This window comes from Papilio machaon, chromosome 14 (genome assembly GCF_912999745.1).
Source record: "Papilio machaon chromosome 14, ilPapMach1.1, whole genome shotgun sequence".
NCBI classification, from domain to species: Eukaryota; Metazoa; Arthropoda; class Insecta; order Lepidoptera; family Papilionidae; genus Papilio; species Papilio machaon.
In genome coordinates, this window is record NC_059999.1 from 1,182,835 (window position 1) to 1,202,778 (window position 19,944).

The following is a 19,944-nucleotide window of genomic DNA, read 5'->3' on the forward strand; positions in this document are numbered from 1 at the left end:
CTAATTTGTTTTTACTTTTCTGCGGGTGTATCGAGGAGAATAGTGATAAGATTATGGCAACATTAACAGTGACCAGTAATTTTAATCTACATGGTACAACACCACAGCCACAGCCCACAGCTCCATTCAATTCAGTGACCACAAACGACAACGAAGTACGTTGCGATAAAATTATCGAGTTTTGAAAATCTATGGTCATTGACCGAAACGAAATAAAAACAAGTTATTTACAATGTTTTAGTCGATTTTAGACAGTTACAAAAGTTGTTTTTAACGTTATAATATAAATAAAGTGTCCGTTTATTTTATTTTTTTGGTTTTGAAATACATAGGTAAGTAGGTATTGTTTATTAATTTATGTAAAAAATCATTTCGTTTATTAATTTGGTGCCCAATTTACTACATCAACAGCGTATAAATACGTTTTTTATTCATTTCAATGATAATTATCATTCCTAATTGTGGAATATTTTTTATGAATATGAATTAATCTTAAATGTAAACAGTTTTTAAGTTTTTACATTTACATTTTAATTCATTAAAAGTTAATGTAAGAATTGACGGTTAACTCTGAATAAATCGGAACATTTTTTTTACACAATTAAGATAGTGTTATTATTTTTAGAAAAAATTATAGAAAATTGGGTGTCCGCTGGGGGAACAACAACTTTTTTTTTTTTAATAGATGAGAGGAAAGACAAGATGTTATTGTTAATGATGCATGCGTGTATTTTCTATTCCATTGTGACCTCTAAACAGATGGACTGATTTTTAAGTGGGAAGTTTTTACTATTGGAATACATGTATAAAACATGTTTACTCTTTAATTATCTTTGGTAAAACAAAGATAGCTATGTTGTTATTACTGTTTCTAGAATATTATTTCACGTTGGGTGTTGTTGGTATATTAAATTTTGTTTCTATTATCAAATGTCATTGAGAGATAATTTTACTTGTTGGAAGTCGGTGATCGACCGCGATTGTATGTCAACACTTCGCACCTCAATGATGATCTTCCGTTGACACTCTCGGAATTGAAACAGATTGCAAATAGCAATAAACAAATGATAAAATAATAACACAAAATGGCATTATTAACTAAAAGCAAAAATGGCTACTCACGTATCAATCAATGATACCGACTAGTTTCGAGCCCGTTGGGGGCCCCTTCATTGCGAGAATAGTCACTAAAGGTCCTTTGAGTTGCCAAAAAAGCACCATAATATTCGACATTAAGGTTGTATAGAATTATTAAATATGTGGCAGAATGTTTGAAATCCTCCATTCAAGAAAACGATCAAGGAACTTTGGTCCCTTGTGTCAAAATTTCAAAGTAAAACAAAAGATAAAAAAAAATTGTTTATTATGTTACGTTTTGTTTCTTTTTTCAGGAATCACCAACAACGTTGGTTTTCTTTAGTCTTTTGTCGTTATTTTTTTTTTAAATCGGGTTACCTTAAAGATTTAATACAAAGCATACAAGCCCTATCTGTATGTCTAAAGCAACATAATAAACCGTTATCTAACGGTATTTGCTAGCATATTACAGTGTTAACTGGATTCTATGTGTTCTTCCTGAATATGTTCTAGCACCATAAATGTTTATGCAAAGCTGAGTTTCCACAGCTTAAACACATGTATAAAACATATAGTTGGCTCTTCTTTCCAAAGAGATTAAATAGGGATGAAAATGTTTGCGCAAGTGGGTTTCGACAGTCGATGGTTATAACACAACCTTGTAGTAATGTTCATAACTCTATGTCAAACTAAACAATTATATATAGGAAGTATAATCAGCAAGAAAAGTTTTTTGAAATATTTGTCACGTATATTATCTTAGTAACTGTACATTCAGGAACTCGGTAAAATATAACTACATCTATGTTTGTGCCATAGAGAGTAATAAAGTTTTTTTTTTGTATTTGAAGGTGGCAAACGAACAAGTGACCACCTGAATTCGAGTAAATAACAAAGCGACCGCTGCCTGTAGACATTGACAATAGCAATTGCGTTGCCTACCTTTAATTACCAGAGGAGGGGACGTACAGAAGGATATTGGGATCTATGCGTCACCCCCGTCGAATTCACCTCCCCTTCTCAACCATTCCTTGTACGAAAAGGGTGGGTAAGAAGACTAAAATTGTAAGAACTTGAATGAAAGTTCAAACTTTGAAACTTTATAAAATTAATAAGATATTTGGTAATCGCCATATGCGTATATAAAGTTTTAAAGTAGGTAGGTAGTTTAACAATCAAATATGTAAATAAATCAACATTTTTATTAAAGTAAACTAGTTCATCAAGGTTGAAGATCAAGGTCGATATGGTTCTTGTTTGTTATTGTTTTTTCATCGCACAGAGATTTTTTTGATCATTTTGATATTTATTCTGGAAGAAAAGCCGTTTTTCCACTAAGCGACTGCTATTTTTGTGAGTCGCAGCATCGCCAGTGGAAATGATACTTCATATCACAATTGCGACTGATAATTGTTGAGTGCCATTAGTCGCTTGTATAAAATTGTTGTTCTTTTCCGAAATACTTACATTTACATTACATTACTTACTTCGTAAAAAATAAAATGGTTTTGACGTTAAACTATCATGGTATGCTAAGCCAAATAATACACATAAATTATTTAATTATTGATTTATTTGATCTATATTCTTACAAAATGTAGTGGCAATCAGAAAAGACAGGGCTTCGTATGAGATACGAATACAAAATTAGGTATAAAAAACAGCTACCAAAGTTAAAAAACAAACTACGAAGAGTTTATCTTACGTGGCAAATTATCATAAAAAACAGATAAGTTTCCGATAGGTGGCTGTTAACTTCGCGGGAGTCAATTTATATTCAAACACAATTATTAGGTAGCGGGATGCGGGGGGAAGGACAGGACACTGCGCAGCGCGCATGACCTTGGGCTGTCAACATATATAAAAATAATTATACCAAAGCAGTAAGAACTAAAACGCCATTTAACCCATGTAGTCAATTAAAAAAACTACTAATCGCTTTTTTTATGAATAACTAGCTTTTACCCGCGACTCCGTCCGCGCGGAATAAAAAATAGAAAACGGGGTAAAAATTATCCTATGTCCGTTTCCTGGTTCTAAGCTACCTGCCCACCAATTTTCAGTCAAATCGATTCAGCCGTTCTTGAGTTACAAATAGTGTAACTAACACGACTTTCTTTTATATATATAGATAGATAGATTATTTTTTTAATATAACCTATAACTGTCAAATTTCGCGTTCATCCGTTCACGTAATTTCCTTAAAAAGGAGTACAAAGTTTTTATATTTGACATTAACATGTAACAAGGGGTTATTAAAACACATTGGATATGCGTTTAGAAATTTTAATATAATTTTTTTCAACAAAAATTTCATTACCACAGGTAAAATATAAAAAATGTATAAAAACAAGGAAAAATGAAAAAAAAATCTTCTGATTTTTTTAGACCAACACTATATATTATAGCATTATTAGTACATAACTTGGCACTTTCAATTTAGGACGACATAATAAAACATTTTTTAATTGAAAAAAAAAGACGAAATAATAAAAAGTACTAGAGAAAAATCAACTAGTAATGATTTTGTAGCAAGATAAAACAAATTAAATACACATTTTTTATTTAATTAAAATATATTTGTAAAATCAATTATCCTACAGAAGTTATGTTTCTAAAAATTAAATGCATATTATCAATAATAAATATTTCACTTATTTTTAATCATAAAATAGCATCTTTACTTATTTTATTAAAGGAGTATTTATTACATAAATTTAAAAAATAATATAAATTAGTAACTATTATGTTGTTCTAAACTTTTCTTTAATTGTAAAAGTTTAACTTGGGCCATTTCTTCCTCTAATAATGCGGTCCTTTGTTTAATTTGTTCCGTTTCTAGCTGTAAGAGAATATACATAAATATCTAAATTTGTTAATAAGATTTTAAAGCAACTTCTAAGCGAGTCATTGTTACACCTCCATAAGCGAGAAATACAGGTAAGAGAACCTTTATGAGCGAGACATTTATACGGTCTCTTGGAAACATCATATCCAAGTTTGATTGTAATAGTTTTGTATTTTGTCATATAATTGGCATTTTTGTGAGAGGAATTTAAAAAAAATATCAAAGAATTGCTATAAAAACTAAAAGAAATTAATGAATTTTAAAAAAGATAATTCCTTTACAATTTTTTTTTTGTATTTTATTAATAGTGCAGAAATAATTAAAGGTAAAAAAATATGTAGTTACAACTTTCGAGAATTAAAAAAACTTGAGAGGTGTGTTGGGACACCTGGATGGAAGGAAGTTCCTTTCTATGAATTAGTGAAGGAACCAATGTTTATTCTATGAATAAAAAACTTAAGTCTTCACAAGAAGTACATTTTATTTCTATGACTTTTCGTTAAATATTGTCACGTCGTTGCCATGGTGAAGTAGCGCTCGTTCGTCGTTAACATACTTACTATAGCAAAAAATGTCGTGACAACTTTTCGTAAAAATTTTATCCGTCTAGCCCCCTTTCACAACGCGCGATAAGGAACTTCGTTCCAAAAGTGTGCCACACAAAAAATCTCCACTGATGATACCCCAATGACACTCAAAGGAAGAATAACAATCGAATGACACCACAATTAATATTGGTTCAGTTGCTTAGACTTACAAAGCCACAAACATGACCATAAACATGAAAAAAGTACCCTTTGAGTCAGCCGAGTAATAAAACTATTTAAATGCTGTAAAAAAAATTATTAAATTTAAACTTACCTGTACTTTTAATAATTCCATTTCCAATTTCTTCTTACGTTCTAAATGTCTAACTCTTAGTATACTTTCTCTACGCATGTAGTCTAACGGTCTGTAACTTTGATTGACATAAGGTGTCCGGGAATATCCTTTATCAATATGATCTGAAATCAATGAAACTTTAGGATATAATGTTCCGAGTACATTAAAGAATGTGTCTTAAAAAATATATTTAGTTAAAAAAAAAACTTTTTGCTAGCGTTACTAGCGAATTGATATTATTTCTCCTGTTCCGACGTTCTTACGGTGAAGGAAAACATCGTGATGCTGCACATATCTGAGAAGTTCAATGATGTGAAGTCAACCCGCACTTGGCCAGCGTTGTTGACTATGATCTAGTCACACCTAACTTAGGGTAGGCTTCGAGTCCCTCAGTAGGGATGTATGATGAGCTGATGATGAACTGTTTCTATGGCATTCGCATGGAAGCTAAGATTCAGTTAATTCAAATTTATACTAGATACAGTCAAACATAAGTACTAGTATTAGTATTTTTAGTACCGTTACAATCTTGAGATGGCCCAGGAATAGTATCTGTGTCTTCTCTTTGTGTACTTATATCATTTTCAATAGGTTCCGGTTCCATACACACCTCAACTTCTAAAAAAGGAAACACTATCTATTATTAAAAAAAAAAAAACAAAAAAAGTTATTAACTGTGTGACACTAAGGGGAAGAATATAAATTAAACTAGCTTTTACCCACGACTTCGTCCGCGCGGAATAAAAAATAGAAAACAGGGTAAAACTTATCCTATGTCCTTTTCCTGGTTCTAAGCTATCTGCCCACCAATTTTCAGTCAAATCGATTCAACCGTTCTTGAGTTATAAATAGTGTAACTAACACGACTTTCTTTTATATATATAGATAACACATAATTCATGAAAATCAGTTCAGGCATTCAAGCTACAGTAAGTCACAATATAATCTGTATACATTCAAACCTGGATAAGCGAGAGTCCAAGTGTCCAAGAGAAATTTTTCTCGCTTATAAAGGTAATCTGTCAGGACTGTACATAAACACATTACTTACATAGTGCAAAGTGTTATTTGAGACAAACATAACATGAGCATATTATGTATATAATCATAAATACATACTTATAGGATCCATAACACGGGGAGGTTCCGGTTCTGGACTATTTGGGTCTACTGAGTCTAATATTGCACTGTCACTATCAAAATCATTCTCTAGTTCAGGTAACATCATGGAAGAGTCCTAGGAAATTAAAGAAATATTATTAGCTATTTATGTAAAGTAAATCAAAGAAGGATTTGAACAAGTTGCAGATATAACATGGGTGTATTCCTCTACAGGGAAAACAATAGTAACTACTCTTGTAATTTGTAGTAACTAAATAAAGTCAAACCTGGATAAGCGAGAGTCTGAGGGACTACAGTATTTTTCTTGGGTATATTCTTCCGAACCGAAGATTTTCACTTAGGGTAGTTGTCCTTCAAGACCAGACAATGGCTCTTGCTTATATAAGTTTATCGCTTATACAGGTTTGACTGTAGAAATCAATTATATTAATTAATTGTTACCTCATCACTCATATTTAATAAGGCTTCATGTTGTAATGGAGATGAAGGATGGACTCCAGTTTGTAGTAAATTGGCTCGTTCTTTGCGTGTAAATGCCTTCATATTCTCCCATGCCCTTTTTAATGTTAGGGTTTCACGCTGCAGTTAACAAAGTGAAGATGTATGTAAGAAAATAAATCAATTACACTAGTACATATTATACTAGGTTTCCATTGCAGAAACATTGGCCATAAACAGTTATATTGTTAAGAAAAAATGACTGAACAACATGTTTTTCTATGATGTTTCGGCAGTGAAAACGCGTAGTTACAGAAAATAATACCTTATGTACATTGGCATTGCTGTTAAATTCTTGGGTAATTAAATGCCAAGCCGCCTGTTTTTTGCTCACCGTTTTAGCATCAGTAAATTTAGTTTGAACAATTGGACGTCTTTTTACCAAATGGGCCAATAAGGCTTTTTCATCGGCTGTAAAATTAGGTACTCGTTTTCGCGCTTTTGTTTGTTGTTGTTGATCCTGCATTGTAACTTGACCAGCGTCCTAGACCGAAATCTTTCATGAATTGGATGATTACTGAAACTACTACATACAACTATATCGTAATTACCATTGTAAACATTACAAAGCATAAGAATTACATATAATTTTGCATTAATGTTTAACTTATCAACTTTACCGGTATCAATAACAACAGTATTACTATCGCATTCAAAACGAACGCCTAAAATCTTGTAAATTGTAAACATACAAACGTCACTTTCCAAAGCCAAACATGGCCGCCATTACACTAACACCTATTGTTCGGAAATGTAATTTTGTGTGAAATTAAAAACGTTATAGAAATGTGAAAGAATATGTAGAATGGGAAAGAATGCTTTTTAGTAAATATTTTATAAAATTAAACATTGAAATTTTAGAAGAAACTGTAGAATCGGTTTAATATTGTTATTTAAATTTTACACCCAATATATACTAGCGCCACTGCGGGATAGCAGGAAAACTAATGCGAGAGGGAATATTCAAACAAAAAGATTACTATCTCTCACAATTGAAATCTTTGATTGTCGCAGTTAACAACTCAATGAAATTGTACAAATGTGTGCTTTTTATCTGTATCTTTTATCGAAGAACGTCAATAATCTTTATCTAAATATGTCAATTTTTAACATACTTGTAGTATTAACTTGTATAAATTAATACTAAATACTTCATTTATGTTATATACTATATAATATACATATAGTGATACGACTGTGGAAACGAACGGTTATATTTAATAGTGTTCAAAATAATTGTCTAAAACCTGATAAAAGTAATATTAGGCTTAGGTTTGTGTTTTTCAGCCATTCAATGTCTATTCCTTCGTGCAATTTACAACGACCTTGTGCGTCGTAATTATTACGAAGTAAATTATTATCTGAGGACTTCAAATTATCTTACATTTACCTCTTGTATTAACTGATGGTTTATTAATTATAATTATTTGTTGTTTAAATAAGATCTTTAAAGACTTACAAATAGAGTTGTAATTCAGAAATACAAGTTGTTACGGTTTATGATTCTCTGCTATATAACGTTGGAAAATTTATTAAAGTAAAAAAAAAACAAACATTGTGTTGACGAGGGATATTATATTATTATTTTTAGTTCATTAATGTATTAAATAGATTTTCGTTATATCAACTTTTTAAGTTATCGTTTTAATTATTTATTGACTCATATATTTTATTTATTTTTAAGGCATTGATTTATTTGACAACATACGCGATGGATAAAATTTATTTCTCCGTAAATGGCCAGCGATATACATCGAGTAAGTATTTTTTATTTAATTTCAAATTCGGAATCTAAAAAAATAATTACAATATTTTGAATATCAAAGTTAAATTATTGTAATGCAAGTGCTACAGTGGAGTACTATCTTAAGATTTCAATGTGTGGGCAGTAGAAGCTCACGGTTAGATTTATCTTAGCTGTCTCATGTTCCGCATTGTGAGCATTTAGGTAAGTGGTTGAGCAACAGTCATGCCGACAACAAGCTGTGTACCAATCAATTGACAACAAAGAATATTATAAAAATACCTTTGACGAATAAATTAAAAAAAAAACAAATAAATTGGAAAATTAAACGTAATTTAAGTGAACTTAGATCACAGAGTCTGATTCCTTTGTGCTTACTTACGGGGATTATGTATTATTTGGTCAGAATAACAGAATTAATGTCGAACAAACGAAAATTGTCACAACTGTACCCAGTCTCCCCTACATCCCCTAATGATTTAACTATTCCAGATGGATCTGACGTGGATGAATCGATGTCTCTAAACGACTACCTTCGGAATACCCTGGGTCTGTTTGGTACGAAGTCTATGTGTAACGAGGGAGGTTGTGGCGCGTGCGTCGTCTCCGTGGCACAGTACAATCCGGTCACTAAGGGCAAGGACGTGTTTGCTGTTAACTCTGTAAGTGCATAACCAAGTTAGTGTGTGAAAATTAGTCTGTCTTTCGATGGTTCCTACGAATAAGGGCCGATGTTCAAATTGACAACTTTACAGGAGAGGCTCTCAAAGTTTCAACCATATAAGGAAATATGCCGAATAGGCCCTTTTACTTCAGCAAAAAATTACATTTACACCTGTAAATGTGTTGTGTTTAGTGCATGTTGTTAACTAAACTAATAGGTAGCTTTTAACGCTAAAGTAAAAATTATCATTATGTTACTTTGGCCCTTATACATAGGACCTTATATATAAAATAATTATTTCCGTAACAACACATTATGTGCAGAGCTTCATCAATAAAACATTGACTTTAAATAAAATTATCAGCGTAATGTAGACGTTTCTGAATGTAACAAACTCGTCTTGTTTAATAAGTTATCTGACCGACTGCCTAAAAAACGCTGCTCTGTATAGTGAGTTCAATGTGTAATGGTATTTAATTGGGTGCAAGGTTGTCCTCCCTTGTGTTTAACCGCCACTGATGTATAAATCCAAAAATCTCCGCTTCGCCTCCCCTACTATAGCAAACTAAACAAGTGTGGACATCCTCATAACCACAGATAATACAATAACCAATAGATATACATATAATACAATAACCAATAGTATTACAAGCCAGTAGTATTACTATAATCCTATAAATTGTTGGTGAATTTAAAATAAAAGAGCTGAGTTCAAAAAGGAGGTTATCAATTCGTCTGTCTTTTTTTTTATTAAAAATATTTATCAATTAACAGTGTTTAGTACACATCTTATCATGTCATACGTGGGAGATAACAACAATAGAAGGACTGGGGAACCAGAGAGTTGGGTACCACCCTCTGCAGAGCCGTCTGGCGATGTTCAATGGTACACAATGCGGGTACTGCACGCCGGGCTTGATAATGAATATGTACAGGTAAATAATTAACTTGTCAGTAATAAAAAAACGACTTTACTAGGGCTGTCACCTACTTTATTAGAACTACTATAGCATGTGCAATTTTGGAATTACGGATTATCCAGCAATGTCTTCGTCAAAAACATATTTGGTGAGTGTCAAGGGTTACTGTCCAAGTTAAGTCTAGTCTAAGTATCTACGAGTAGGACGGTGCGAGAAGCGATGCGGGGTGATGTATTCAAAAATATAGCATAATAATACAACATAATACAGAGATGCGCATGCACGAGACGAGCAGGGGCTGAGCAGAGGGGTCGAGTGGTAAAAGAGAGACAGGTGGCGCGGAAGCGACTGGAACAAACTAGTCTGATAACATTGACTAGCTCCACGGTCTTGTTTTTTTCTGCTAGTGTTGATTTGAACTGATAGCCCTGGAGATAAACGATAATAGAGGAATAATGTGAGACGTTCTAATTATTTCAAGTAGTATTACTAATAATATTATAAATGTGAAAGTTTAGATGGATGGATGGATAGATGGATGGATGTTTGTTTGAAGGTATCTCCGGAACGGCTCAACGGATGTTGATGTAATTTAGCATAGATGTAGAATATGGTCTGGAAGAACGCGTAGGATACTTTTTAACTTTTTTTTATTTCCGCCCTGATGGAGTTGCGGGCGACAGATAGTACACTATAAATCTTCTTTCAGTTTATGCAAAGATTCAAGTAAGAAGTTGACAACACAAGAAATAGAGCGGTCATTGGGTAGCAATATTTGTCGATGTACTGGTTACAGACCTATTCTGGATTCGTTTAAAAGTTTCGCCAACGATACAGATCCTCAAATAAAAGTGAGTATTACTTGGTGTGAGTTTCAATTGCAGAAACTGACAAAAACATTGCTATCCCACTCATTTTATATCGAACAACTAAAATATCATTATATTCGTGCAATTTTGTTGCAAAAAGGCAAAAAAATAAAATCGACTAACCAAATAATCTATTTTAAGGACTTGGAAGACCTAGATCAAATGAAATGTCTAAAAACTTCTCAAAATGATTGCAATTTGTTAGACGAGGAATGGTGTGTTATTGAGAAAGCAAAGGAATTACAACTGCAAGGTTCGAAACCTAATCGTTGGTATAAAGCGTTTACATTGCAAGATGTATTTAAGGTAAGTTTGAAGAGATGAAGAAAATATGGAATTGACATGAGTTTTAAACAAAATTGTACAGTATACTGGGAAGGGGAAGTGGACTTGATGGAGAAAATAACGCATAGCAAGGGGAACGATCTTCCATGCGTCTCCTCCTCCGTCGATAGAGGGTAGGCAACGCATTTGGAATTGCTTGTAATTGTTGCTATGGGCAACGGTTGCTTTATTTCGGCGAATTCAGTTGGCCGCTTGCTCGTTTTCCACCTCCATAATATGTAAAAAAAAAACAAATGATAAATATAACGATAGCTTATTAAAAAATCTTGAAATTAACCAATTAATTTAATACTGCAAAAACAAAATTTACTTTTATCGTAGCTTGATTTTCTTAAAAATTATCTCTTTTTATTTGCATGTTTAGATTCTGGAAAAGGAAGGCGTCGATAGCTACCGTCTGGTCGCAGGCAATACTGGTAAAGGTAAGTTAGCCAAAAACTTTGTATTTGTCTTAATTCTGATGTAAAAGTTTATTTTCTAGATAAAAATAATAATTTTGGAACTTTAAAATATTCCGATGTAACATTTGAAGACATTGACAATATTATTGACTTAAAAGTACATATATACTTATGTAAAGGTGCCAATAGCTTAATGATCAAGTGTATAGAGTATAGGCATTCAATCAACACGGTATTAGGATCAATTCCAGCTATTCTATAATTGTCGTGTGACATTTACTACCATATGTCTAGAACTTTTTCGAAATGGTGACAACAAAAATCTACTAGTCTTCTAGTTATTTAAAAAAAAAGGGACCCATCTGCAAGCACTTCCTTTCGATTAAACTATTTTTTATCAAAATCGGACCACCAGGGGCGGAGTTTCGCGGTAACACACATAAAAAAAAAGAAACAGTCGAATTGATAACCTCCTTCTTTTTGAAGTCGGCTAAAAAAGGCTGGCAAATGGCGGTACCTTTTGATTGCGTAAGCTTCGTAGTTTGTTTTTTACATCTCCAAGAGATAGTAGACCTGAGTATTTGAAATAAATTCACGCTTCACACATTCATGAGAAAAAGGTACTTGATAGACAGACAGACGGACAATAAAGTAATACAACAACTATAATGGTTCCGTTTTTTTTTTACTTTCGAGGTACGGAACCCTAAAAATGTAATGCTAATTTTGTTATAATTTCTTGTAGGAGTATATCCAATAAAAGAAGAGCCCCGTGTACATATAGATATATCTTCTATCGAAGGTCTAAAAGATACAACAAGATCCGTGAACCTTGTTCTCGGAGGAGGAATGTCCTTAACAGAAATGATGAGAGTATTCAAAGCTCACGCCAAAATTAACGAAGACTTTCAATATTTGGAACATTTTTATGAACATTTGGAATTAGTCGCTCATATACCTGTTAGAAATGTGAGTTGGTATTTGAGAAATATAATAAAATATCAATAAACCTGTTTGATTTTTACCGTTTTACTTTTTAAAACCTTATTTTATAATGTTTTTTGTATAATTTAGACAGTAACAGAACTGATAGAAAATTTGTTTCTCGTATGTTTGGTAAAAAAAATAGTTGTTCTTATGTTGATTTCAGATCGGCACTATCGGTGGTAATTTGGCACTAAAAAATGCACACCACGAGTTTCCATCCGACATATTTTTATTGCTACAAGTTGTTGAAGCCATGGTAACTATAGGTAATGACATTACGTTTTAAATAAGAATGTGCCAGAATCCATGCCATATTATGACGTCATAGCTCTCAAGTAAAAAAAAAAATATTTAGAATTAGTAAAACGGATATTTTTAAAGTTTTACTATAAATATTTAAATATCCTATCATCATAATCAACAGCCTTTATCTGCCCACTGCTGGGAATAGACCTAAATATGCTAATTTAAAAATCTATATATATAAAAGAAAGTAGTGTTAGTTACACTATTTATAACTCAAGATTGGTCGAACTGATTTATCTGAAAATTGATGGGGAGGTAGCTTAGAACTAGGAGATGGACATAAGTACTTTTTTATCTTGTGTGCATTTTTTTTATTCCGCGCAGACGGAGTCGCGGGTAAAAGCTAGTAGGTAATGTTTATGTCATTTTTTTTTGTACTTTAGTATACTTTGACATTGTACGCACATTCTCATTTGAAATCTTTTATATTTAACGTCTCTATATTTATTTTTAATATTTATAATTATTAATAATTCGTTCCAATATTTCAGTGGACAATAATCTTCACAAAACCGATGTATCAATGTCGGACTTTCTCAAACTGGATCTACGAAACAAATTAATAGTTGATGTCAAATTACCTCCTCTATCCTCAACGGACATTATAAGAACATACAAGGTAATAAGTGTTGCTTAACCTTTTAAAGACCCATAGAGAGGCTCGAATCTAGTGCATATTCACCCCATGTTAGGGTTAAATAGGCCTCAGACCACGCTGGCCTAGTGCGAGTTGAATTGACACAACACAATTTTTTTTCATATAGGCTACATAACGTTGTTTTCTTTCACTTTTTAACAATATAAAAGCAATTTATAATAACTATATTTTTTAAGGTTTATAAGTAATATTTTCTTTACTTTTATCTTATCTATCTATATATATAAAAGAAAGTCGTGTTAGTTACACTATTTATAACTCAAGAACGGCTGAATCGATTTGACTGAAAATTGGTGGGCAGGTAGCTTAGAACCAGGAATAGGACATAGGATAATTTTTACCCCGTTTTCTTTTCTTTTTTTTTCATTCCGCGCGGACGGAGTCGCGGGTAAAAGCTAGTATATATATAAAAGAAAGTCGTGTTAGTTACACTATTTATAACTCAAGAACGGCTGAATCGATTTGACTGAAAATTGGTGGGCAGGTAGCTTAGAACCAGGAAACGGACATAGGATAATTTTTACGCCGTTTTCTATTTTTTATTCCGCGCGGACGGAGTCGCGGGCGACAGCTAGTGTTTAATAAATTATAATATTTAATCACAGATAATGCCGCGCGCGCAAAATGCTCATGCGATTGTAAACGCGGGCTTTTTATTTCAACTGAAGTCTTCTAATGTGACGTCATGTTGTCTCGTATTCGGCAATATAAGCCCAGATTTCATAAGAGCTAAAGAAACAGAAGGTATATTGAAAGGACTGGACCTTTATAAAGACGAATCTTTGCAAAAAGCTTTAGCTAAATTGAGCCAAGAAATTGTACCCAAAGATTTTCCAACAGAACCATCAGCATATTGCAGGAAGGCAATTGCGTTAGGATTATTTTACAAGGTAATATGTTATATTATATGTATAATACAAACAATAAAATTAATTAAAGCATTTTAATTAAACTCGTGTAATATAATAGAAGAAAATTTATGTGTTTTAAAAGCCCGAAGACTGAAAAATTTGGCATCAAATATTGACAAAGTTTTCTGATAGCGTAAAAGCTAAGTAATAATTTTCAGACTTAACACTTTTTAGTTGTTTTCAGGCCATTCTATCACAAGCTCCATCTGTAAATCCACGATATAAATCAGGAGGCAGTTTACTCAAACGACCAGTTTCCAGTGGTACCCAGATCTTCGAAACTGATAAATCTCTCTGGCCATTGAATCAACCTGTGCAAAAGTTAGAAGCATTAACACAAGTATGTACATTAACGTTATTAATTTTTTTTTTTTTTGGGTCTGGGTGAGAAATCTTTAAAAGATACCTTGCTTTTTAGGGGAATGACAGCCTTATCTGAGACTTGATTAACATCCTCTCGGTGGCTTTCTTTAGTGTGATATTCAAAAGTTTCGGCAAATACAGGACTGATATGTGCTCATGAAAATATTACTGTTATTTTTTAATTTATTGAACAGCGTTGGTCTAAATTTCTAGTTTATTTCTAGATTGGTACTATAACTCAATTTGCATTACGAAGTTTTCTTATGTTTTTTATTATCCAGTGTTCGGGCGAGGTGCGTTACTCTTGTGATATGAGGTACTCACAGCGAGATGTTCATGTCGCTTTCGTGCTGGCTACAGAAGCTGTTGCTGATATTGAGTCTATTGATGCTACTCAAGCTCTGGTAAGAATAGAGTTACTACGCTCACTCATTATTTTGATATGACCACATTTCCACCTGTTTTAAAACTTTATATCGGTCTGTACGCAAGTCTGCGTTATTTCTGGATAATTTCTGGGCCGATTTTATGGGACTTTGATAACAAAGTAGGTGATGAATGCGGACACATTATAAGCTACTCTTTTTTATCCGGCGCTGACAAAGTCGCGGGTGATCGCTAGTTTTCACGTTCTCTAATTAAAGAGTACAATTGTACTGCAAAATTTGCTTTATAGTCGACTCTGTTTTCGGAATAATTTTTACTTTAAATTTGGTAAATATTGTCTTCCAGAAAGTTCCAGGGGTGTTAGCATTCTTCTCAGCTAAAGATATCCCAGGAAAGAACAGCTTCACTCCCCTGGACGTGCCCTGGCAAGACGTGGTGGAGGAGATTCTGGCCTCCAAAAGAGTGTCTTACTATGGCCAGCCCATCGGCCTGATTGTGGCCGGTAATCAGAAGCTAGCAGTCAAAGCGTCTGAGCTGGTTCATGTCAAGTACAAGAAGATTGCTGATCCAGTCCTGACTATTTCTGATGTCCTAGTAGCACCTGATAAGGATAAGAGAGTACGTGCATATTTTTTTCAAGAAATCTTGTTAAATATGAAGTGCACTCAGAGATATAGTGCTAATGTCCACTTATAGTATAGATTTTGTATGAAAAATCGCATCACTTTTGTGTTATTCTTCAATCCGAATCAAAATTTGACAAAAAAAAAACTTTGAGTCATTTTCCATTGTAATACGTAATTATGATTTCAATAGCTACGTAAAGACGTGTCAACAACAGCGAGTGACCGCGGTAAGGACATCAGACATGTAGTGAAAGGTGAGTTTGTCGTACCGGACCAGTATCACTACACAATGGAAACGCAGAGCTGTGCGGCCACGCCCACCGAGCGGGGCCTCGCGCTGCGGAGCGCTACGCAGTGGATGGATCTCGTGCACGTCGCCGTCGCCAGGACCCTCAACTTGCCCCTCAACTGGTACTTACACATTTATGTTCTCCTGGTACTTTCTAATCACCAAAAGAAGGGTAATGTTTTTGGCGTATGTTTTTATTTTATTATAAACTAGCTGTCGCCCGCGACTCCGTCCGCGCGCATGAAAAAAAAAACTTAATAGCTGTATGAATTTTTTCTCGCCTTTTAAATATTCCCTAGACCTCCTTGAACATTTCAAGACTAAGATAAGATAAATCTGTTCAGCCGTTCTCGAGTTTTAGTGAGACTAACGAACAGCAATTCATTTTTATCTATATATATATAGATATCTATAGATTCATTTTATATATATAGATATATATATATATATCTTGATTTCTTTTTTTTAAGCTTTGTCACACAGGTACAATGTGTTTGTAACATATTCTTAAATGTTACAATATATTTGTCATATTGTGTTACAAATAAATTGTAACGTGTAAGTGGTATCATCAGTGTGGAGGTGTCAGTGCCGCGCCTGGGTGGGGGGTACGGCGGGAAGGCCTCGCGGTCTGCGCTGGTGGCATGCGCGTGCGCACTCGCCGCGCACCTGCTGCGCCGCCCCGCACACCTCGTGATGCCCCTCACACACAACATGCTTGCGATCGGCAAACGATCTGCCTGCATATTTCAGTACGAGGTAAAACAAACAGAAATTTTGTATAGAGATCTGAACAGCAGCCGTTCTACCCTGGCAAAGTATTTTAAAGAGCCTCCTTCCGCCATTTCTTCTTTCCTCAGGTCTATTTTATAAAGACTTCTTTACTTTATAGTGGCAAGTGATTTTTAAATTGTTCTGATCATCTATTACAGGTATAATTTTACGTATTAATTTCCAGGTGGGAGTAAACGACGCAGGTGTGATCCAGTATCTCAACATTACTTATTACTCTGACTGCGGTTGTTCGTACAACGACTCCGTGTCCCACTACATAGCAGACGCCTTGAACAACTTGTACGATAGCAAAAGGTTTAATATCACAGGGTACAGTGTACTTACCGACAAGGCCTCTAACATTTGGTGCAGAGCTCCAGGTGAGTTGGTCATTGACTACTACATAGGTCAATTTATACCGGTCATGATTAGCTTTGCTGAGGTCCTGCGACATCGCAAGTAATGTAAGGTAGGGAAAGTGGATTTGACGGAGAAGGGAATGAATAGGAAAGGGAAGTATTCTCCTTCTATTCGTCCCCTGTTCCGTCGATTAGAGTAAGTCAACACATCTGAAATTGCAGATGTCTATGGTCGATCGCTTCGCTATTTCAGCGAAATCAAGAGGCCTCTCGCACGTTTCCCCCCTTGATATAAAAAAGATATCTGTATGCAAAAAGGAAAAGTGTTTTGAGAAGGAAAGTTTGTTGAAGTAGATAATGATGGAATAATTTGTCATCTCTTTATATTACAGCAACAACGGAGGCAGCTGCAATTATGGAACATATAATGGAGCGCATCGCACACCTCACTAGCAAAGACCCAGTAGACGTTAGAATAGCAAATCTAGCGCCAAAGAACGAATCACTTAAAGAAATGATAGCTACATTCAAAATGGAGACTAACTACGACGACAGAAGATCGGAAATAGCTGAGTATAATGAAAAAAATGCTTGGAAGAAGCGTGCTTTGAAGTTATCCATCATGTCATTTAAGATAGAATATTCTGGAAACTTTCCAGTGACTATATCAGTATACCATGGTGATGGGTCTGTGTTGATATCCCATGGTGGTATAGAAATGGGTCAGGGTATAAATACGAAGGTCGCTCAAGTATGTGCATATGCTTTGGGTATACCTTTAGATAAAGTTCAGGTGAAAGGAGCTGATAGCTTCGTATCTCCTAACACAATGGCCAGCAGTGGTAGTATTACTAGTGAATGTGTATCCTATGCGACCTTGAAAGCCTGCAAAGAACTGTTGAAGAGATTGGAACCGGCAAAAAAAGGAATGAAAGAACCAACTTGGGAACAGATAATTAAGAAATCTTATGATAATGGTAAGTACTAGGAAATACTAAATTGTGTCTTAAATGAATTACATCTTGGAGCTAACGAAGTAACACTTAATCTTCCTAATATAATAAATGTAAGTGTTTAGATGGATGGATGGATGTACGTTTGTTTGAAGGTGTCTCCGGAATGGCTCAATAGATGTTGATGAAATTTGGCACAGATGTAGAACATAGTCTAGACGAAAACATAGGCTACTTAAGTTTTTTTTAATTCCACGCGGACAGAGTCGCGGGCGACAGCTAGTATACTTATAAACTTTTACGATAAGAAGTTACCTTGGTATTCTTAACAATCATAAAGCGGTATTACTTCAGACAAACTGGTCTTTGTCTCCAGGCGTGAACCTGCAGACTAGTTCAATGACGTCATCGCTGGACTCCCTCCTCGGTTATGACGTGTACGGGGTGTGCTGTACAGAGGTCTGCCTGGATGTGCTCACAGGACAGCACCAGGTGTTGAGGGTCGATATCTTGGAAGATACAGGCCAGAGTATTAGCCCTAATTTGGATGTTGGGCAGGTGAGTCTTTGAAACTTTGGGAATAATTTAAATATTAGCTTTTTCGTATAAATCTCTAATTCTCTTAGCATATCTAGTTACTGGGTCTACCCAAGGCATTCCCAGACCTTCTGTCTTGGTAGACTGAAGGTTGTGGGTATGAACATCATGGTTCTTTTTTGTATTTGGGTGAAATCTTTCTAAGATGCCCTGCCTTCTGGGTTGAAGACCCCCTCGGTGGCTATCCTCTAGTGCAACTGGTGAGGGCCTAGATCTGTGAAGGAGCTTAATCCTTGACAAATATTGACAGATCGAAGGGGCGTTCGTAATGGGCCTAGGTCTGTGGACTTGCGAGCGGCTGCAGTACGCGAGGTGCGGGCGGCTGCTCACAGCCGGCACGTGGACGTACAAGCCGCCCGGCGCACTCGACATTCCCATAGACTTTCGCGTCAACTTCAGAAGGAATTCCCTTAATGATGCTGGAGTACTGCGCTCCAAAGGTAACCCTTTTAAAAAGTTTGTAAATCAGTTTTGAACCGATTCAAAACTTCAGGTCGAAGTGAACCGTTGAGCTAATACTCAACAACAAAATTGACAGATCATCGCGATGTACTGTAGCCGACGAGCCGAGAGCTGCCTGGTGATTTGAAGTTCGCAGCATGAAACGCAAATTCTAATTCAATGTACAAATTGAACTGAGCTGTGAATCGGTTCATTGATCTACTTCACAATGTGAACATTGAGCTGATCTGCAGATCATCCAATTTAGTCAAGTTACTCATGACTACCCCTTTTTCCACTAGTACTACTGATAGTCTTCAATCAGGGTTCGTAGGTAACTGTTGTGTCTGTAATAAAAACTATGTTTTTCATAATGTATCCAGCTACAGGTGAGCCTGCGTTGGTGCTGGCTGTAGCTGTCACCTTCGCGCTGCACGAGGCTCTGCTGGAGGGCAGGAAGGAGTTTGGATATATTGATCATGATTGGCTGCATGTTGGTAAGATATAAAAAAATAAATTTCTTTTTTTTTATGACTAATGGAGGTAATAATTTTGATTTTCTATCTTTTTCCAGATACACCTTACAGCATTGAAAATATAATAAAAGCACTTGCTCCTAGAATAGAAAGCTTTAAACTTCAATAATAACAATTAATGTTATTTCACAAAAATAATTACGAAATTAATTGAGATTTTTAATACAAATGCTAGTTTTAAAATAGATTTATATTTTCAAAGTATCGTTTTAACTTTCAATTATTACATATTTAAATTTTACTATTATAAAAATATTTACCTGACTATTCAATTTTGTTTTATTTTCAATTTTCAATTTTGTAACATACTAATAAAGTCAGAGAACCAAAAAAAAATTCTTTTGGTCTATTATTATAATTGATCCAATGGACTCACAAAAAAAAAAA

The 19,944-nt window shown here is 34.5% G+C and overlaps 1 protein-coding gene across 1 annotated transcript; it reads left to right on the forward strand.

Annotated features, from left to right (window-relative positions):
* The first annotated feature begins 136 nt into the window (after positions 1-136).
* LOC106711951 (indole-3-acetaldehyde oxidase) lies at positions 137-19,666 on the forward strand. The gene is made up of 22 exons (XM_045681117.1): positions 137-332; positions 8,112-8,184; positions 8,664-8,833; positions 9,610-9,770; positions 10,465-10,606; positions 10,766-10,930; positions 11,334-11,391; positions 12,116-12,339; positions 12,521-12,623; positions 13,155-13,282; positions 13,927-14,211; positions 14,417-14,572; positions 14,877-14,999; positions 15,328-15,600; positions 15,799-16,019; positions 16,473-16,656; positions 16,856-17,051; positions 17,423-18,007; positions 18,360-18,541; positions 18,831-19,020; positions 19,405-19,518; positions 19,596-19,666. The coding sequence occupies exons 2-22, from the start codon at positions 8,139-8,141 to the stop codon at positions 19,664-19,666; spliced, it is 3,777 nt and encodes a 1,258-aa protein (XP_045537073.1). The 5' UTR covers positions 137-332; positions 8,112-8,138.
* The last annotated feature ends 278 nt before the right edge of the window (positions 19,667-19,944 follow it).